This window comes from Capra hircus, chromosome 1 (assembly GCF_001704415.2).
Source record: "Capra hircus breed San Clemente chromosome 1, ASM170441v1, whole genome shotgun sequence".
In the NCBI taxonomy this organism is placed as follows: Eukaryota; Metazoa; Chordata; class Mammalia; order Artiodactyla; family Bovidae; genus Capra; species Capra hircus.
The window spans coordinates 17,136,766-17,157,342 of record NC_030808.1 but is presented as its reverse complement, the minus strand read 5'-3'; the positions used below and the strand labels follow the sequence as shown (position 1 = coordinate 17,157,342).

The 20,577-nt window shown below is 36.9% G+C and overlaps 1 protein-coding gene across 1 annotated transcript in view; it reads right to left on the bottom strand.

Annotated features, from left to right (window-relative positions):
• The window catches only part of TMPRSS15 (transmembrane protease, serine 15), a 153,631-nt gene extending 148,037 nt beyond the window's left edge, over positions 1-5,594 (bottom strand). Inside the window, exons 1-3 of the mRNA XM_018051693.1 lie at positions 5,426-5,594; positions 884-1,014; positions 320-387 (exon numbers count right to left, since the gene is read on the bottom strand). Of these exons, the coding sequence (XP_017907182.1) occupies positions 320-387; positions 884-1,014; positions 5,426-5,570 (344 nt within the window). The 5' untranslated portion in view covers positions 5,571-5,594. The remainder of the gene's footprint in view (positions 1-319; positions 388-883; positions 1,015-5,425) is intronic.

The following is a 20,577-nucleotide window of genomic DNA, read 5'->3' as shown; positions in this document are numbered from 1 at the left end:
TAAAATATTCCATTTTCTCCTAAAAATTGTGATGCTCTTTTTACATATATTAGTCCATGGAGTCGCGAAGAGTCAGACACGACTGAGCAACTTCACTTTCACTTTTCACTTTCATGCATTGGAGAAGGAAATGGCACCCCACTCCAGCGTTCTTACCTGGAGAATCCCAGGGATGGGGGAGCCTGGTAGGCTGCCATCTACGGGGTCGCACAGAGTCAGACACAACTGAAGCAACTTAGCAGCAGCAGCAGCAGCAAAGAGATTACTATGATGTGATTCTGTGCTTTCTATTTATATAAAAATTTTGAGCTATACTCACTCAAATCGTAAAACTCTTGAGTTTTTATATTCATTTTTCAGATTACTTGATTGAAAGATATCATCTATCTGAAAGAAAGTTAAAAAGACATATTAAATTTAATATTTTATTTATTAAGCAAAATATTAAACACATTTTTTTAATATTCTTCTTAGAACTATTTTGGGTTACTTTCCTTCTCTGTGATAATACATTTCATATTTAAGTATCCTGAGCAGTTATATTTATTGGCTGATTTTTTTTCAAAGAGAATAAGATCTATGTGGGCTTCCCTGGTGGCTTAGATGGTAAAGAATCTGCTTGCAACATGGGAGACCTGAGTTCGATCCCTGGGTTGGGAAGATTCCTGAAGGGAACAGCTACCCACTCCAGTATTCTAGCTTGGAGAATCCCATGGACAGAGGAGCTTGGCAGGCTACAGTCCATGGGGTCACAAAGAGTCAGACCTGACTGAGTGACTTTCACTTTCACTTTCAAGATCTATGTATCTTTAGCAAGTAGTTAGTGAAATTATGTTATGAAATTTTAACATAGTTAAAGAGAGAAAGAGAAAAAGTCTCCTACCATTTGTTGAATGTCAAAAGCAAGAACTTTGAAGTCCACTGAGAGTTTGTCTTGCAAATGAGAATTATAAGTAGCTCCAGATATTATTTTCAATGTCCCTCTGGCTTCATGACTTTTTCCAAATGCTGCATCTAGATGATTTTATAAGAAACAAAACTGAAAATGTGAATGATGAGTAAGAAAATATGCACATTCTGGTTAAGACACAGAAGCAAAGTTCTTACTAAATGTGTTGACTCTGGAGTTCTTGCTTTTTCTTTTTAGTCTTCCTGTTTCATTATCATCTGCTTTTATCTTTTAAATTTTTTCTTAGCTATCCAGTTGTTTTAAAAGATTGAAAATTAAAACTTCATCTCTGTCCCATTGTATATATTTTTTCTTTTCTTTGAAATCTAACCAGCTCTGCAAACTACCAAGTTTTGTTTTGTTTTTGTTTGTTATTGAGATTCCTGTTGGAAGATACAGGAATGATCAACTTCCACCAATTATGGGAACTGATTCAGGGAAACATGGTGAGAAAGGCACCATTAAAAGTTTTGTAGTTGCTTTCAGATACTTCTTGAACACCTAGCATCAAGGGACACTGCTGGTTTTCTACATGTGGATTGCTGTGAGGATTTCAGCGTGTGCATTACTTTGAAGCATAGCTTTGAAACTACTTCTTTCATTCTAATAATTATAAATTTGACATGTATAACCTTTTGCCGTTAGATGGGGACTGTCATTATTGGGGAAGTTTTCGAGAATGCTGCAGAAAATATTATCTCAATATGAAAAATATGTTTAAAAAAGCTAACAATTTGGGTAGGGACGTGGGAAATAAATTTGCCATTAAGTCTAATACAATACTATTATGTGATTATTTTCCTTGAATGTATCTTCAAAACAAATTGCTTCAGATGAAGCTTGTACAATGATGAGATCATTAATAAATGTGCTAATAATGATGCATTGACCTGATATGAGAAGATGCTATTTCTCTTTTTTTCTTTCCAGCTGGGCAAATTGGGGATTAGACTCACTAAGAAAAATTTTCAATGTTATAAAAGTGACAGATACGTAATTTGGACAAAGGATTCACTTCAGTTCAGTTCAGTCGTTCAGCCGTGTCTGCTTTGCCACCCCATGAATCACAGCACGCCAGGCCTCGTTGTCCATCACCAGCTCCCGGAGTTCACTCAGACTCAAGTCCATTGAGTTTGTGATGCCATCCAGCCATCTCATCCTGGGTCGTCCCCTTCTCCTCCTGCCCCCAATCCCTCCCAGCATCAAAGTCTTTTCCAATGAATCAACTCTTTGCATGAGGTGGCCAAAGTACTGGAGTTTCAGCTTTAGCATCAGTCCTTCCAAAGAAATCCCAGGGCTGATCTCCTTCAGAATGGACTGGTTGGATCTCCTTGCAGTCCAAGGGACTTTGGAGAGTCTTCTCCAACACCACAGTTCAAAAGCATTAATTCTTCGGCACTCAGCGTTCTTCACAGTCCAGCTCTCACATCCATACATGACCACTGGAAAAACCATAGCCTTGACTAGACGGACTTTAGTCAGCAAAGTAATGTCTCTGCTTTTGAATATACTATCTAGGTTGGTCTTAACTTTTCTTCCAAGGAGTAAGCGTCTTTTAATTTCATGGCTGCAGTCACCATCTGCAGTGATTTTGGAGCCCCCAAAAATAAAGTCTGACACTGTTTCCACTGTTTCCCCATCTATTTCCCATGAAGTGATGGGTCCGGATGCCGAGATTTTCGTTTTCTGAATGTTGAGCTTTAAGTCAACTTTTTCACTCTCCTCTTTCACTTTCATCAAGAGGCTTTTTAGTTCCTCTTCACTTTCTGTCATAAGGGTGGTGTCATCTGCAAAGAACTGACTGACTTCAAACCTCAAGATCTGTCATGCTGTGCTGTGCTTAGTTGCTCAGTCATGTCTGAATCTTTGCGACCCCATGCCAACTGTAGCCTGGAAGGCTCCTCTGTCCATGGGGATTCTCCAGGCAAGAATGCCTTTCCCTTCTCCATGGGGTCTTCTTGACCCAGGGATAGAACCCAGGTCTCCCATATTGTATGCTGCTGCTGCTAATATTGACACAAATCTCTTAGTTCAGAAGAAACTTTAGAATTAATATTTTAAACAATACTCAAAATATTATGTAGATTTGTGTATTTAAAAGACAAGGAAAGACTGAGGAACTGTCATGGATTGCCAGAGACTGAAGAAACATGGAAACTAAATACAGTGTAGGAATCTGTACTGAATCCTGAACAAGAAAAGCCATTAGTGAAAAACTGGTGAATTTTGAGTAGAGTGTTTAGTTAGTATTATTGTAACAATTTTATTAATTTCTTGGCTGTGATAGCTGTATATGTATATACTAGATGCTGACATTAGGGGAATTTGTATGAATGTTATAAAATAATTCTACAATTTTTATAACTTTTTGAAATCTAAAATGATTTCCAGTAAAAGTGTTAAGTATATCCAAGTGTATAGTATGAAATACATTAAAGTAAGTGTAAAGTAAACTAAAGATGGAAGGCAAAATGAGAAGAGGGCAGCAGACGATGGGTTTTAGAAAGCATCACTGACTCAATGGACATGAACTTGAGCAAGTTCTGGAGACAGTGGAGAACAGGGAAGCCTGGCATGCTGCAGTCCATGGGGTCTCAAAGAGTACAACAGGCTTAGCGACTGAAGAACAACAACAAATATTAAAGTATGTATTGAAAGTGAGTCTTACATCCTGTGGTGTAGTGTTATAGTTTTATTTCAAATCTCTTCTGACTTTCAGTTGTTCATGATTAAATCACACTAGCTTTTAAAAGTATTTTTTTTTTTCCTGGTAAAAAACTAACTTTTGTATTTTCATTGAATATGAAACATTCCAATGGACTTCCAAATGATTACATGTCCTTGAAGGTATTCACAGGGCATTTAACACCAAAGTGGTCACTTTTCTAAAAGGCTCAGGGAACTTCTAAATTTTATTTAATTTTATACTCACAAGACTTCCTTCTCTTTGTATATAGCTATAGGAGAAGGCAATGGCACCCCACTCCAGTAATCTTGCCTGGAAAATCCCATGGACGGAGGAGCCTGGAATGCTGCAGTCCATGAGGTCGCTAAGAGTTGGACACCACTGAGCGACTTCACTTTCACTTTTCACTTTCATTCATTGGAGAAGGAAATGGCAGCCCACTCCAGTGTTCTTGCCTGGAGAATCCCAGGGATGGGGGAGCCTGGTGGGCTGCCGTCTATGGGGTTGCACAGAGTCAGACACGACTGAAGTGACTTAGCATAGTAGTAATATAAACCAGGGATTATATTGGAATTCTTTTATAAAACTATAAATCATGTTTATTATTTCTAATTTAAACTCATTTGCTAAGGGAAAAGAACTAACTCAAATGTTGAGAATTTTCCCAGTAAAACCAAACTCACTACCATTAAATGGTTTTAAAGGAATTAATATACCATATAATTCATCATTTTATAAAAATGTGAAAATCTTCTCAGAAAAAATAAATCCAATATTCAAGGTTTTTGCTATGCTAACATTAAAAAAAAATCATATAAAAGAATGAATGGTAGAGTGCACATTCTCCAGTTAGATTATCTAGTTTGTACTACCTGGCAATGCTCCAAATTGAAACAAGTTACCGAAATTCTGCCTCTGGTTTTTCACTTGTAAAATGGGCATAACAATAGCAACTAACTCATAGGTTTGTTGTAACAAGAGAATACATTTGTAGAGCTTTTAAAAGCAGCTGGGACAGGTAATTTGGACTTCCTGGCTGGCTCAGCTGGTAAAGAATCTGCCTGAAATGCGGGAGATCTGGATTTGATCCCTGGGTTAGGAAGATCCCCTGGAGAAAGGAATGCCTACAGACTCCAGCATTCTTCCCTGGAGAATTTCATGGGCAGAGGAGACTGGTGGGCTACAGTCCATGGGGTCACAAAGAGTTGGACATGACTGGGTGATTTTCACAACACAGGCCATTTAGCTCTAAAGAAGAGTTTCTTTTTCTTATTTATTTTTTCTGTTAATCACAAATTGCTGCTCAGGCATCTTGAGACGTTTATAAATCCACAGTCATACCAAGGGTCCCTTATATTGTTATAATTAAAATTGATGTACTAATAAGAATGAAGATATAATTCTCTAGAAATAAGCAATATATATTTTTAATTGGCCTATTTAGCCACTTCTATAGTCAACAAGGTTTGAATGTGTTTGTGATTTATATTCTATTAGAATAGACCCAAAGGCTATGAACCTACTTTGTTATATGTTGAAACTGAGAATCTAATCATTTTTAAATTTTAAATACTTAGTCGCATATTCAAATTCTGAATTAAATTCAAAATTATATACCAACTTAAAAAATTCCTATGATGTGAAGTAAGGTGAAGCATCTGGATGCAATAAAAATACCTTGCCAGGAAATCAGTCACAGCAATGGATATAAAATGCTGGCAGGATTCTGGAGACTGAAGTGTATATATTCACCTGTGAGTACTTTCTGTAGCCAAGCTTATGTAACTTACCTTTTTCTGATCCTTGGATTGACAGCCAGGACACTGCAATTAATCCAGCACAGAGTGCCACCAATATGACAAAGAGAACTGCAAACATGACTTCATAGGTGGTGAGAGAATGGCACCTTGATGGTACACTTCGCTTTGACCCCATTTTTGGTTTTTGAAGGTTTGCTACTCTAAGGAGTCTGGAAGAGCACAGAAGCTTGCAGCAGTTGAAGAGCAGAAACTCTCTAGTTTTCCAAGAAGTTTTGTCAAACAAATCTACATTAGTCTTACTAGTCAGTGTATATAAGTGTGTATGTCCCTTTGGCAGCATTACACCTCTATACATTAACTAGCTTTAATCTTTAAGAAGTTAATCTTTAATAAAATATTAGTGAGTACAGAGGTGTTTAGAGCCATAAATGTTAATCACCTAAGCAGGTCAGTGTCAATGTGAATGAAATTAACTGCATGTTGTAAACAAAAATGAAACTTTATCATTTTGAGAACTGGTAGAAGAAATATGAAATTCACGATAGTCAAATTAGTCATCGGGCACACACATGATATTTGTAGTAAGTCCTTAACAGATTAACCTTCTACCCTCTGACTCAGGTCATTATTAAGGCATTTTTCCTGTTTTATGTAAGTTTAGACATTCTAAAGATAACTTTTAAGCACAGATAAATAGCCTAGCATATATATTAACACTTATATCTCTTCCTACCCTCCCTCTCTCCCACTTTCTTTCTCTCTCTCTCAATATATATATTGAGAGAATATGTGTGTGTGTGTATATATATATATATATATATATATATATATATATTTATTTATGTTTATATATACTTATATAATTGGGAGCTTCCCTGTTGGCTCAGATGATAAAGAATCCTTCTGCAATTCAGGAGGCCTGGATTCAACTTCTGGGTGGAGAAAATTCCCTGGAGAAGGGAATGGCAATCCACTCCAGTATTCTTGCCTGGAGAATTCCATGGACAGAGGAGCCTGGTGGGCCACAGTCCATGGGAGTCACAAAGAGTCAAACATGAAGCAGTCACAAATTTGGCAGTCTTCATTATGCCGCCCATCTGAAGTTTCGCAATGCAAGGGAGTATTGATCTAACCTAAAGGAAAGTCCACGTAAACAAGGCTTCACATGCCAACATTTTAATGTCCTCACGTAGTTATCAATGAACAAGAGTAACTGCTGTGGGAGGAATGAAGCATTTTTTTCTCTTTTAAGGAAGTATTCTGGGTGGGGAAGACATTACTCACTTGCCTTGAACTTTACTATTTTAAATATCCCCACAATAATGACAGGACAGGTTGAGATAACCACACTCATGATGATAGTTATGTGAAAACCAAGACTGTCCTTTGGTAATAAAAGTACACTTCATCATGAGGCCTTCCACACTCTGAATAACAATTTAGAATTCAAATTAATAAATAAAACCAAACTTGTTCTGAAGTAAGCCAATTTGTTTCTAGTTCTCGCGAGTAAAACTAGTCAGAGGCAAGGAAGTGCTAGGTCCAGGGTTAATGTGCTGAAAGCGTGGCGTATTATATTGGCTCAAATAAGCAATAACTTATTTGTTTCTTCTTCCTTACTCTTGAATAAAAAGAACCACATGTTGCTTTCTGAAAGCCTTACTAATAAAACTTGGAATATAAATAAATAAAGGTATGTCATGGAATATATTTACATTTTTTATTTAACTAAGTTCATACTAAGTATTCTTAATCACTTTAAAATACACATGATATGAGAGAAACCATGGATGGAGTTGGGAGAGCTTCATCTTCATCATGTTCTAGGAGATGATTCTAATGATAGGTGAGACCCTCCTATACAATGGGAGACATGAGAGGGTCCCCTTGAATTTGGAGAATCAAGAAGATGGAGATAAATGACTGTTTTCTTCATTATAGCTGTTGCATTGGCAATTGCTTTCAGAAAACCAAGTAGAATTTTCTTTTGATTTTATATAAGGGAAGAAAAAGATAGCAAAATTAGTTCATGCACTATCCTCCACACAGGGCAATAATATATTAAACAGAAGATTGAAAATCATCAATTATATACTTATGTTCAGAAATGAAATCAGCATTCATATTATAATTTTTCCTCAAATTATATGCTTTAAGTGACTGTGCTTATTATGTTCAGACAAATAAGTGGAGGAATAGCTTTTCTTTAAAAAGATGTTGATATATGAAGGACAGACTGAAAGAAGATGAAAGGTTAATATGAAAAAGGACAAATTATATGTCTTGAAACTGAAAAAGTTACTAAAATAAAATGGAACTTGTCATGCTGTGCTGCACTTAGTTGCTCAGCCATGTCTGTGGGTAGCCATGCCCTCCTCCAGGGGGTCTCCCAAACTCAGGGACTGAATGCAGGTCTCCTGCATTATAGGTGTATTCTTTCCTATCTGAGCCACCAGGGAAGCCCAAGAATACTGGGGTAGGTAGCCTATCCTTTCTCCAGGGGAACTTCCCAACTCAGAAATCAAACCGGAGTCTCCTGCATTGTATGTGAATTCTTTACCAGCTGAGCTACAAGAAAGAAAGTGAAGTCACTCAGTCATGTCCCAGTCTTTGTGATCCTATGGACTATAGCCTGACAGGCTCCTCCATCCATGGGATTTTCCTGGCAAGAATACTGGAGTGGGTTGCCATTTCCTTCTCCACGGGATCTTCCTACCCAGGGATCAAACTCAGGGCTCCCACATTGCAGGTAAACTCTTTACCATCTGAGCCACAGGGAAGTCCCCCAAGCTCCCAGAGAAGCCCAGAACTTAGCATCTAAGATAACAAAACTCATTACTCAGTTATAATAAAGAGTGAGTGATATTGGGCCAAAAGGGAAAAAATATTCCAGTGGAACAGAATAAGGAATTCATAAGCAACTTGATTCATATATGGAAATTTCATATGTCAAAAAGAGTCTCACTAATATGTGAAGAAGAATGCTATTTCATAAATAATGCTGGGTCATCAGGTTATTCTTCTAGGGATATAAAAGTAGATCTTTATCTCACATCATAAGAAAAATAAATTCCAGGTGGATAAATAAACCAAAAACTACAGAAATTGTCATTTTATTAAAAATGTGAACTAAGAAGAATATTGATAAATATTCTTAATAATAATATTTACAATAATAACACAAACTGGATTTTAAACAGAAGACATACAACGAAAGTAAAAACAAAACACAAAGTATATTGCTCCTTTTTTTTTCTTCATTTTTTACTGTGTATGTTTTTATTTGACTACAACAGAACAGAACTGAGGCTAAGATTTTGTATGAGTGTCTCAAATTTATTTGGAAGGTAATTCAAAAAAGTCCATGAGATGAGTTGGGAAGTGAAAAGTGGGGAACAATCAAGGCAATAAAACTATAATCAAGCCAGAAACCACCGTAGGCTCAGGAACATAATCCTGCTGTGGATTGTGTGAAACAGAGAGAAAAGTCTTCAGGATTACCCCAATTAATGGGCAAGGAAGCAGGGATGTTTATTAACCAAATAGCCTTGCTCACCGGCAGACAGTAGTTTCTGGGGCTTTAACTTTCCTACTTTCAGCTCACCTTGTGTGTGTATAGAACATTCATGAAAAATTGCTTTTAGTTTGCAGAGATGAATGAGAGCACATGTGGGGAGGACCCTTATAGTTCCCAACTGAGAAATATTTTCAAGACTTCACGGAGAATTTCTTCTAAATAACATTTAAAAGACAAACACCAAGAAATTAACAAAAGCACAAATCCTAACAAATTTTATTTTTATTTTTATTTATTTATTTTTTTTTCTAACAAATTTTAAAGAAATAAAACACAAAAACACAAACATCTATAGGCAGTCAATTTTAGTAGATGGTCAACTTCAATAATAATTATAGAATTCCAATTAAAATAAAAAAATGAAATATTGTTGACTTCAAATATACTAGCAACATTTAACATCCTTAGTATTGCTAAGCAGTGGCAACTATTAGTTGTGAGAAAGAAAATTAAAATCATATTGAAGAGCAATTTGGTAGTATTTTTCAAAACTAAATATACACATAGAATTTGACTCCCAAGTTCATCTTGTAATTACCTCCTAGAGAAACTCTAACACATGCAGATAATGAGACAATATGACAATATTCATCATGAAACTACCGTAAGCCTCACAAAGTAGAGAGAAACCTTGTGTCCATCAATAGGGAAATGAATTGTACTTTTTACATGATAAAATATTACACATGTTACAAGTGTACAAATCGGAACTCTATGGAACAGTTTGGAAATAATCAATAAACATTTTACATAAAGAAACCAGTTAAACCCCAAGATCTAGCCATGTCCACGAACAGAGAGACAGACAGACAGACAGATAGAAGGTCCTTTCAAATGTTGCTGAATACACATTCTTTTCAAGGGATGCGGAACATTCTCCAGGATAGATCAAATACTAGACCAAATACAAAACAAGCCTATCAAATTTAAGAAGATTGAACTCATATTAAGCATCTTATGAGATGAGACTAGAGACTGTGAACTAGAAGTCAGCTACAATGTGGCACACCTGGAACTAATATATCATTGTATGTCAAAATATATTTCAATAAAAACAAGAAAGAAGTTGCAGAAGAATGCATGCATTGTTAAACTTTTTCAAAGTAAAAAAAGAAAATAATTTGTTTAGGGATGTAGTTACATGTAATGGAAGTTTACATATGAATGATAAATTAAAAATTCAATATAATGATTACTTCTAGCTAAGAACGGGATTGGATAGTGTGGGAATGGAATACCAACCAAGGGGACTTCAACTGTAGTTGCATTGTGTTGATTCTTAAAATTTTTGAAATAAATTAAGGAACCATGTTAACTTGACAAAAGTAGATGATTGGGACACATGAATTAATAGTTTTTTTGCATTATTCTAATATATGTATGGTCTTCCCAGGTGGCTCAGTGTTAAAAAATCTGCCTATCAATGCAGGAGATGTGGGTTCCATCCCTAGGTTGGGAAGATCCCGTGGAAGAAGAAATGACAACCCACTTCAGTATTCTTGCCTGGAGAAAATCCCATGGACAGAGGAACCTGTTGGGCTGCAGTCCGTAAAGAGTCAAACACGACTGAGTATGCACACAATATATGTATGTGTGTGTGTGTGTGTATGTGCACACGGTCATGTTTGATTCTTTGTGACCCCAAGAACTACAGCTCACCAGGCACCTCTGGCCATGGAATTTTTCAGGCAAGAACACTGGAGAGAGTTTATATATACGTTTATATATATATATATATATGGGCTTCCCTGGTGGCTCAGATGGTAAAGCATCTGCCTACAATGCGTGAGACCTGGGTTTGATCCCTGGGTCGGGAAGATCCTCTGGAGGAGGAAATGGCAGCCTCCTCCAGTACCCTTGCCTGGAAAATCCCATGGACGGAAGAGTGTGGTAGACTGCGGTCCATGGGGTCGCAAAGAGTCGGACACGACTGAGCGAGTTTCACTTCATATGGGCTTCCAAGGTAATTCAGCTGGTAAAGAACCTGCCTACAATGCAGGAGACCCTAGTTTGATTCCTGGGTCAGGAAGTTCCCTTGGAGAAAGGATAGACTACCTAATCCTGTATTCTTGGGCTTCTCTGGTGGCTCTGATGGTTGGGAAGGTCTCCTGGGGGAGGGCATGGCAACCCATCACAATATTCTTGCCTGGAGAATCCCCATGGTCAGAGAAACCTGACCAGCTACAGTCCATGGGGTCGCAAAGAGCTGAATACTACTGAGCAACTAAGCACAACATATATGTGTATATATATATATATATATATATATATATATATATATATATATATAATGAAAGGGGAAGCATATGATTGAAGTCTCTGACCCAGAGGGATGGTACGGGGAGGGAGGAGGGAGGGGGGTTCAGGATGGGGAACATGTGTACACACGTGGTGGATTCCTGTTGATGTATGGCAAAACCAATGCAATACTGTAAAGTCATTATCCTCCAATTAAAATAAATAAATTTAATTAAAAAAAAATAAAAATTAATCTTCTTTTATTAAAATTTAAAAAATTTTTGTGTTGTTCAATTTACTGGATATCTTATTGGGGGCTGGAGCCCAATTATTTTGGTTGTATCATCTCAGTAATTTCTGTATATTTATACATTTCTCCTAATTATTACCATATCTGTAAGTTTCTCATATATTTTAATTATGTATGATGTTCAATTCTATGCTTTCTGTTCTGTTGTTTCTAATTTATTATAGTTTGTACAATGCTGTTGATTCACATTGCACTTTTCTTAAATAATCTTTCTCTTTTAACCACTTCTATGTTTTAGTAACTTATTGTTGATTTATTACTATCTTGAACTTATTTTCTTATTAACATATTTTTTAATAAGTAGTACTGTAGAAGTAGTCTGAGCACTGAAGAATATATGCTTTCAAATTGTGGTGCTCGAGAAGACTCTTGAGAATTCCCTGGACTGTACGGAGATCAAACCAGTCAATCCTGAAGGAAATCAGTCCTGAATATTCACTGGAAAGCCTGTTGCTAAAGCTGAAGCTCCAATACTCTGTCCACATGATGCGAAGAGCTGACTCATTGGAAAATGACTCTGATACTGGGAAAGATTGAAGGCAAAAAGAGAAGAAGGCAGCAGAGGGTGAGATGGTTAGATAGCATCACCAAATCAATGAACATGAACTTGAGCAAACCCCAGGAGATAGTGAAAGACAGAGAAACCTGGCATGCTGCAGTCCATGGGTTGTAAAGAGCTGGACATGATTTAGCAACAGAATAACAACAACAAAACTGTAGAAGACTTTCCTTTGGTTGAAACTGCTTCTAGAGTCAGATTTTTGGACAACGTTTTATAAATTAGTCTCTTCCCTTCTCCCTTCTTTCCTTCTGAGGTTTATTCGCATGGAAGCCACGCTGTTTCTTTTTATTTGGTTTGCTTCGTTTTCTTAGACTCTTTCCCATAGTTTTCCCATAGAGTTGGTGAATTCTCCATGCCTTTGTAGGAGCTACATTTTGAGGAATTCATACAATATGCTTTTTTGTTTTTTGTAAACTGAGGAGTTGGGAGAAGGTTTTGAGGATGGAGAACAAACTCATAGAAGCTATCTATTCCATATTTATGACCATTCATATTTCTTTCTCTCCTGCAATTTTGTCAAACAACCTACAACAAAGTTCCCCCTGTACTAACGTGGGGGTTTATTTTGTTTGTGAATGTGTGTGAGGTACAACTGTACTTTATACTCTTTCCTACAAGTTTGTGAATAGCACTGAGAGATTACAAGGCCTTGTGGTTTCTGCTTGTCTACACTGAGATGCCCTAGCAGTCAGGAGTCACTAGGGATCACTGTGATGGGTGCCAAGTTGCTTCAGTGTGTCAGACTCTTTGCAACCCCATGGAATGTAGCCCACCAGGCTTCTCTGTCCATGGAATTTTCCAGGCAAGAATACTGGATTGGGTTGCCAGTTCCTTCTTCAGGGGATCTTCCTGACCCAAGGATCAAACCCACGTCTCTTACACTCCTGTTTTGGAAGGCAGGTTCTTTATCACTACTGCTACCTGGTTCACCAGTTTGACCTGCTTTTCTACAGATTGCAAGATATAAAAAAATATTAAACTATTTTTAGTTCTCGTCAGCAATATTGGGAGCTTCCCTGATGGTCAGTGGCAAAGAATGCTCTTGCAATGCAGAAGACTCAGGATCCCTGGGTCAGAAAGATCTCCTGGAGGGGGAAATGACAACCCAGGATTCTTGCTTGGGAAATCCTATGGACAGAGGAGACTGGTGTGCTACAGTCCAAAGGGTTGTGGGGAAGATAGGGTTTGTTAGGTAACTAATAGAAAAAGAGAGACAGGTTGAGCCTCATAATATTCTTGCTATTGGACAAAGTTTTGCCAAGAACTTTGTTTATTGCTGTTGTCGTTAGTTTGTTTGCTTGGTTTCTGCACCACCCCGTCCTCCCTCCCATTGGTGAGTTTCAGCTTATAACTAGTTTATGACTCATTTAATTACATTCTAGAGAAGGATGTGTTAAGCTTCATTTCAGACTTTACTCAAAAGTCTATCCACTGTAATTTCAGACCTAAAGACTATACAAATTTTATTCAACTAAAACTATACCGAAACATTACTTTATATATCATATCAAAAGTTCTTGGCTCTGAAAAAGTCCGAGGATACAATAGTACTAAGTTCACTTATGGACCATGTTTTCAGCTAAATATTAGTTTACCAAAAGGTACATCCATGAAAACTGAAAATAAAGAGAATAACACTCCTTTCAATTTATAGTAACCTTTTACATCATTTTACAGTCCCATCAACCAGTTGTTGGGTTCCTCTATTACTTTTAGGCTGATAGTAAAAAGAAATCCCTGTAAGTTTTTACATACTGAAATATTCTGTTTAAATTGTAAAACTGCAGTCTTTAATTGCTAAAAAAAAATGTATTTTCCATTCAAAGAAGGGGGCATGAGGTTATGGAAAATGCACTAGTCTTGTAGACAGTAAGCTCACCTTTATGTAAAGCCATAGACCCTTACCATGCACCTGGGGCATTCCACTAAACCTCTTTTTGAGCTTCAGTTTTATTATCTGGAGAACAGTTATTGACCTTAAAATCAGCCTTATTTCTAAAATTTCCTGAGTTTATGACTTTTATGATGCCTTACAAAGGAAAGTATATGATTTATGACCCTTCATGTTGAAAGTCTTTGTTTCCCAAATTTCTTTCAGAGATTCACCAAAAAATTATCCATGTGAGACAATGTCTTTTCAAACATTTTCTTAAGATCTTTTCCTTCATCTCTCCCACTGACCTTTCATTCTCACTGCTGTTTCTTTTTTATCCTTCTCTTGTCTGAGGACAGTGAAACCCTATTTACTTTCCCTTTGCTAATGCAAATTGTGCGTTGAAGTTCTTCATCCTTTGTTCCTGCTCTGCATGTAGCTTCTTACCTTGCTATATGAAAGTCACTCACACCAAGCCTATCTCCCTAATCTACTTTTGTCTGTAAAGTGGATTATGAAACTTTTAAATCAAAGGTATTACACCAGGACATGCTGAACTGCATAACGCTTAACTGTTTCGAAAGAGAACTCTATTAATGACAGCAGTGAAAAATAGATTTGTGTTTCAGGAAAGAAAAATTTACTAGGCTGGGAGAGATTGGTTTTTCCTAGTAGGGGTTACCACACTTTTTATAGCATTTTAGTTGGTTAGTAGGGAGCTCTGAAAAAATATCAGCATGTTCCTCCCTATAAGCAGCTAGTTTAGGTCATTTTCAAAGAAACCCCCTATGTACCCAGAATCCTAACCAATTCACAACCCCACGATTTTATATTGTTGAGATGGTCACATCTGTAGTTCAGGCTGGTTTTGTCATCTCACCATGTTTCTTTTTACTTTAATCATCTTAGTTCCTGGAGGTCAAAAGATTTTTGGATATTGAAAGGGAATTAGCTTACTTGTCAAATTTTCTCAATTCCTTTTCATCTAATTGCCCTGCTATCATCACTAAAGTTTTCTATCAAGCATTAGTATTTCCATAGAACAAGTTTTCCACATCAACTTGCTAAAGCAGTTTTCACTGTCCTGTCATTAAAACAGTTCCAGAAAGCTCATTTTCTTTTCTTTCCTAACTAAAAAAATAAAAATCCAACTAAGAAATCATCTACTTAAGAAAACTAAAGTTTTCCACCTTGATCCAGATCTCAACCTCCCAAGTAAAATTCTGCACTTCATTTTCTATGACTATGCCTTTTTAGATGACACCCAGATAAATTATTTTGGCAATATTTTTACTAAGTAAGTGTAATGCGTGCATGTCAGACTCTTTGCAACTCCATGGACTGTAGCCCACCAAGCTCCTCTGTCCATGGGGTTCTCCAGGCAAGAATTCTGGAGTGAGTTGCCATATCCTCCTCCAGGGGATCTTCTCGAATCAGGGATCTCCCGTATCTCCTGCATTGTAGGTGGATTCTTTACCTCTGAGCCACCAGGGAATATCAGTAAATACCAATGCATAGCTTCTTTATATGAATTTTGTTTACTTCTCTTTTATTGAGTGTCAGTTTCTAGATGAAAGTGGTCAGGTATGCAGTTTTTGCTTAAATAATGTAATGTATCCAGAATTGTGTGTTTAATGAATGTTTCTTGCCACTACTGCTAAGAGGGGATTATACACATTAAAAATAAAATAACTTGCAGTAACCAGGAGTGTAGCTTTGATCTTAAGCCACTATTTTAAGATGCAAAGTCAATGATAGAGGCATGAGTTTGGCAAAGTTAGTTAGGCATCAGGAATTAAGCAGGATATATATTTATATATTAACTAAGATTTCTTACATTATGTCATTGGAGAGATTGCATTAAAATAAGAAAAAAATTATGTAAACAAAAATGTAGTGGAGATCACTCTTTCCCTGTTTTCATTTTCTCTTCATCCTTTTAATCATGGAACTCCCTGAGTTCTCCCTGTGAGCCACGAGCAACAGCCCTTTCAGTTTAGATGTGGCCATGTGATTAATTTCAGGAGAGCGGGGTATGAGAGAAGGTTACATGTGCAACTTCTGGATCATCTCTTTATAGAGACTTGCTAGAATTTTCTCCTTTTTTTCTAAAGGCTAGAAAATGAGGAAAAGTAGTGGTCTTGGAAACTCTTAATACTTGTGAATGGCAGAGCCAGTCACATGCCCTGGTCCTTTGTGTCTGCACTAATATAGACAGGAAAACAAACATCTGTGTTATTTAATCAACTTATTACTTCTTTATCTCACTTATACAGTAAACTGTTACTGTGAGTTTTATGAGGAATTTCAATATAATCCATGATATACTTTTAAAAGATTTTAAAAACATCTTTAGAAAATGTTTCTTTGTTTATTTAAAAATAGAAATTCCTCTAATTATGATATTTTGATAACATTTTCTTTTCCATGAGTAATTATTCAAGCGTAGGAATGTATTTGTTCTCAACTTAATACACTGCCATTCGAATATTAATTAAAATATCTTATCTATTTTTCCTTAGTTTCTTTAAAAGTTTTTCTAATTCTTGTGATTTTACAGTGTTTATACTCCATTTTAACTGTTAATTTTCCAGGATATCCTAAATTAAAACTCTGATCATCCTGCTGCTGCTGCTGCTGCTGAGTCACTTAAGTCGTGTCCAACTCTGTGCGACCCCATAAACGGCAGCCCACCAGGCTCGGCCATCCCTGGGATTCTCCAGGCAAGAACACTGGAGTGGGTTGCCATTTCCTTCTCTAATGCATGAAAGTGAAAAGTGAAAGTGAAGTCGCTCAGTTGGGTCTGACTCTTCGTGACCCCATGGACTGCAGCCTACCAGGCTCCTCCGTCCATGGGATTTTCTAGGCAAGAGTACTGGAGTGAGATGTCATTGCCTTCTCCGCTGATCATCCTAAATATCTTTTAAATAGTGGGCATGTGTGATTGAGTCCCTCTGATTTATCTATGGGCTTCCTTGATAATTCACCTGGGAAGTAATCCACCTGCATTGCAGGAGACCTGGTTTGATTCCTAACAGTATAGATTTATCTATACTATTAACAAAGTGAGAATGATACTTTAGTTTGTGAAGTTCTAATATTTAGCCACAATGTGAAATTCTTTGATAAAGTCACAAGCTCTTTGCAGCATACTCTAAAGCATTTTAAAAATGTGTTCTTACTTTTTACTGTAAAATACCCAGAGCTTTTGATTTTCTTTATCTCTTGCTATTGGATATAATAAGCTTATTCATTCAAGAATATACACATTTGTATCCTGCTGATACCTTGAATGTACTTGTCTATTGTAGACACATTTTCAATGATCTTTATGTTGCCTTAATGAGGTTTTAAGACATTAATTCTGAAGGCAAAGTCTGCTCACACTAGATTAATTTGAAATGTCAGGCCAGTCCACTTTCTATCTCTTTGATGATAATGATAAAATGATCATATCAATTCACATTTTGATAATTGTAAGATTAATGTTTTTGTGTGATATAGCAGCTTGAAGTGAGTTGATATAGAATTAACTGTAATCAAAAAGTCACATTGATTGTAATATTTATGCCAAATTTACATAAAATGGCTCAAAAAATAGTTTCAAGATTTTGGACATGTTTAATCACCATTTATTTGTCCATTCTGCTTTAAATTTTTTTTACCCCTTTTCACCAAAAATATGTTATTAAAAATTCAATCAGAAAGTCTCCACTTTGTGAAGATAAGAAGGCAAAAATGAACCATTCCTGCACTTTACATAACCCTACTATTGTCTCCCTTGTATAAAAATTTATGCCAGAGCAAGTAAGCAGGTGCAATGACAGCCCACCTGAGGTCTCTAAAGATAAAGAATAGAGACATTGCTTCAGATGGTTAGTAGACACATGGAAAGATGCTCAACCTCACTCATTATTAGAGAAATGCAGATCAAGATGACAATGAATTACCAGCTCACACTAGTTAGAATGGCCATCCTCAAAAAGTCTACAAATAACAAATTCTGGGGAGGGTTTGGAGAAAAGGGTATCCTCCTACATTGTTGGTGGGAATATAAATTGATATAGCCATTATGGGAACCAGTGGAGGTCCCTTAGAAAGCTATAAATAGAATTACCATGTAATCCAGCAGTCACATTCCTGGAAATATACCTGGACAAAACTATAATTTAAAAAAATGCATGCACCCCTATGTTCATAGGAGTATTGTTCACAATAGCCAAAGTATGGAAATAACCTAAATGTCCATTGACAAATGAATGGATTAAAAAAAAAATGTGGTATTAATACACACATACAATAGAGTACTACTCAGCCATAAAAAAAGAATGAAATCATGCCAATTGCATCAACATGGATGTAGTTACAAATTATCATACTAAGTAAGTCAGGAAAGGAAAGACAAACACCATATAAGATCATTTATATGTGGAATCTAAAATATGGCACAAATTAATCTATCTACAAAACAAGAACAGACTCACAGACATACAGAACAGACTTGGGGCTACCAATGGGGAGAGGAGATAAAGAGGGATGGACTGAAAGTTGGAGTTGGTAGATACAAACTGGTACATACAGAATGGATAAATACCAAGATCCTATCATAAAGCACAGAGAAGGCAATAGCAGCCCACTCCAGTACTCTTGCCTGGAAAATCCCAAGGACAGAGGGGCCTGGTAGGCTGCAGTCAATGGGGTCGCTGGGAGTTGGACACAATTGAGCGACTTCACATTCACTTTTCACTTTTCACTTTCATGCATTGGAGACAGAAATGGCAACCCACTCCAGGGTTCTTGCCTGGAGGATCCCAGGGACAGGGGAGCCTGGTGGGCTGCCGTCTATGAGGTCGCACAGAGTCGGACACGACTGAAGTGACTTAGCAGCAGTAGCAGCAACATAAGCACAGGGAACTATACTCAGTCTCCCAAGATAAACCATAATAGAAAAGGCTATATAAAAGAATGCACATATGTGTATAACCTGGTCACTTTGCTTTACAGCAGAGACCGGCACAACATTTTAAATCAACTATATTTCATTTAGAAAAAAGAAATAAAAGAAGAGATGTTTCAGTGCTAAATGCTGAATTGCCTCAGTTGTGTTCGACTCTTTGCAGCCCTATGGACTGTAGCCTGCCATGCTCCTCTGTTCATGGGATTCTCCAGGTAAGAATACTGGAGGGCATTGTCATTCCCTTCTCTAGGGGATCTTCCTGACTCAAGGATCAAACTCATATCTCTTATGTCTCCTGCACTGACATGTGGGTTCTTTACCGCTAGCACCACTTGGGAAGAGAGTCCCAAACATGGTTATATAATTAAAATGTTCAATTAAAGCACACAATGCAGTTGAAATAGCTGCCACATTTCCTTTCAATAGCAGAAGACTACTTTAAAACAAACAAACAAACATTTTTTTGAAGCACTTTACTTCAATGATTACTTAAGTAGCATCTGTGTCAAACAAATTTTGCTATATTCACAATGCAATTTGAACTCGGCAACCTTATGTTAAAACAGACTCAGCCTTCTCATATGTCTGTATCTAGATGTTTCTGATCTAGAAAATAAACTATTCAGTGCAACGATTCAAATAGATTGTCAGAAACTATTGTTGCTTAGTGTGAATGGATCATGTTATAAAAATAATGAGAAGTTATCATCATAAACAGCTTTAAAGGGTCAGTCAGACTGGTAGCCTACACACATATAAGCATGAACATGTACACAGACTCACATGGACAGCCACGCACATAAGCAATACACACATGCCCCTGCACATAAACGTGCACACATACACACACATACTCAGAATCCATACATTTTCCTGCAAGAGCAGACACATATATTCACACACACATAAGTGTATTAAAGTATAATTGCTAAAAATGCGTTATTTATTTCACAAGTAATCCATTAGAAGAAATTGAAGAGCTGATCTTCCCTTTGCAGAGCTGTTGGAAGAAACTGAACTTGCCTAGTGATTTAAGAAAAACAGTCATTGTATCCTGGTCTCTTTCTTCAGAGAAATGGTAACTAAATGTGTTATTATGTATTATTATGTGTTATCATTTGCTCTCTCAGTCATAACCAATGAAAATAAAAGAAATGATACCTTCTCTCCATCTTTCCCAAACACACCCTCCCCTTTGGCTTCATTTCATCCATCAACTTTAATATTTGGTACTAACTGGCAGACAATATCCAGAAGAGTCTAAGGGGTACCCTGCTTCTGTGGATTAGGCATGAGGGAGTTGTCCTTCTTCTGAGAAGTGTCCTGTGGTCTTTCTTGCATCTTTTCATTTTTATCTGCAGTGGCCAGCTGGAATGAGGGTGTCATTTTGTAGCCAGTGAGTTAGACTCTTGATGACGTTATAAGTACATAAGTAGAAATAACAGCGGTCACGTCTTTGTGAGAGTGAATTATCCACATGTATACATCAGACGTCTGGGCTATAACCTTAAGCTTGAGTCAACCTTCTTGTGCTTGGAGGTCCCGTAGATGTTGCCTTTTGCTGATACCAAGCAAACAAAACTGCTTTGATAATTATAATATAAGTATATACACATATATATGTAAGCTATATTTTTAGTTCACAAAAGAGGATACTCTCATTTC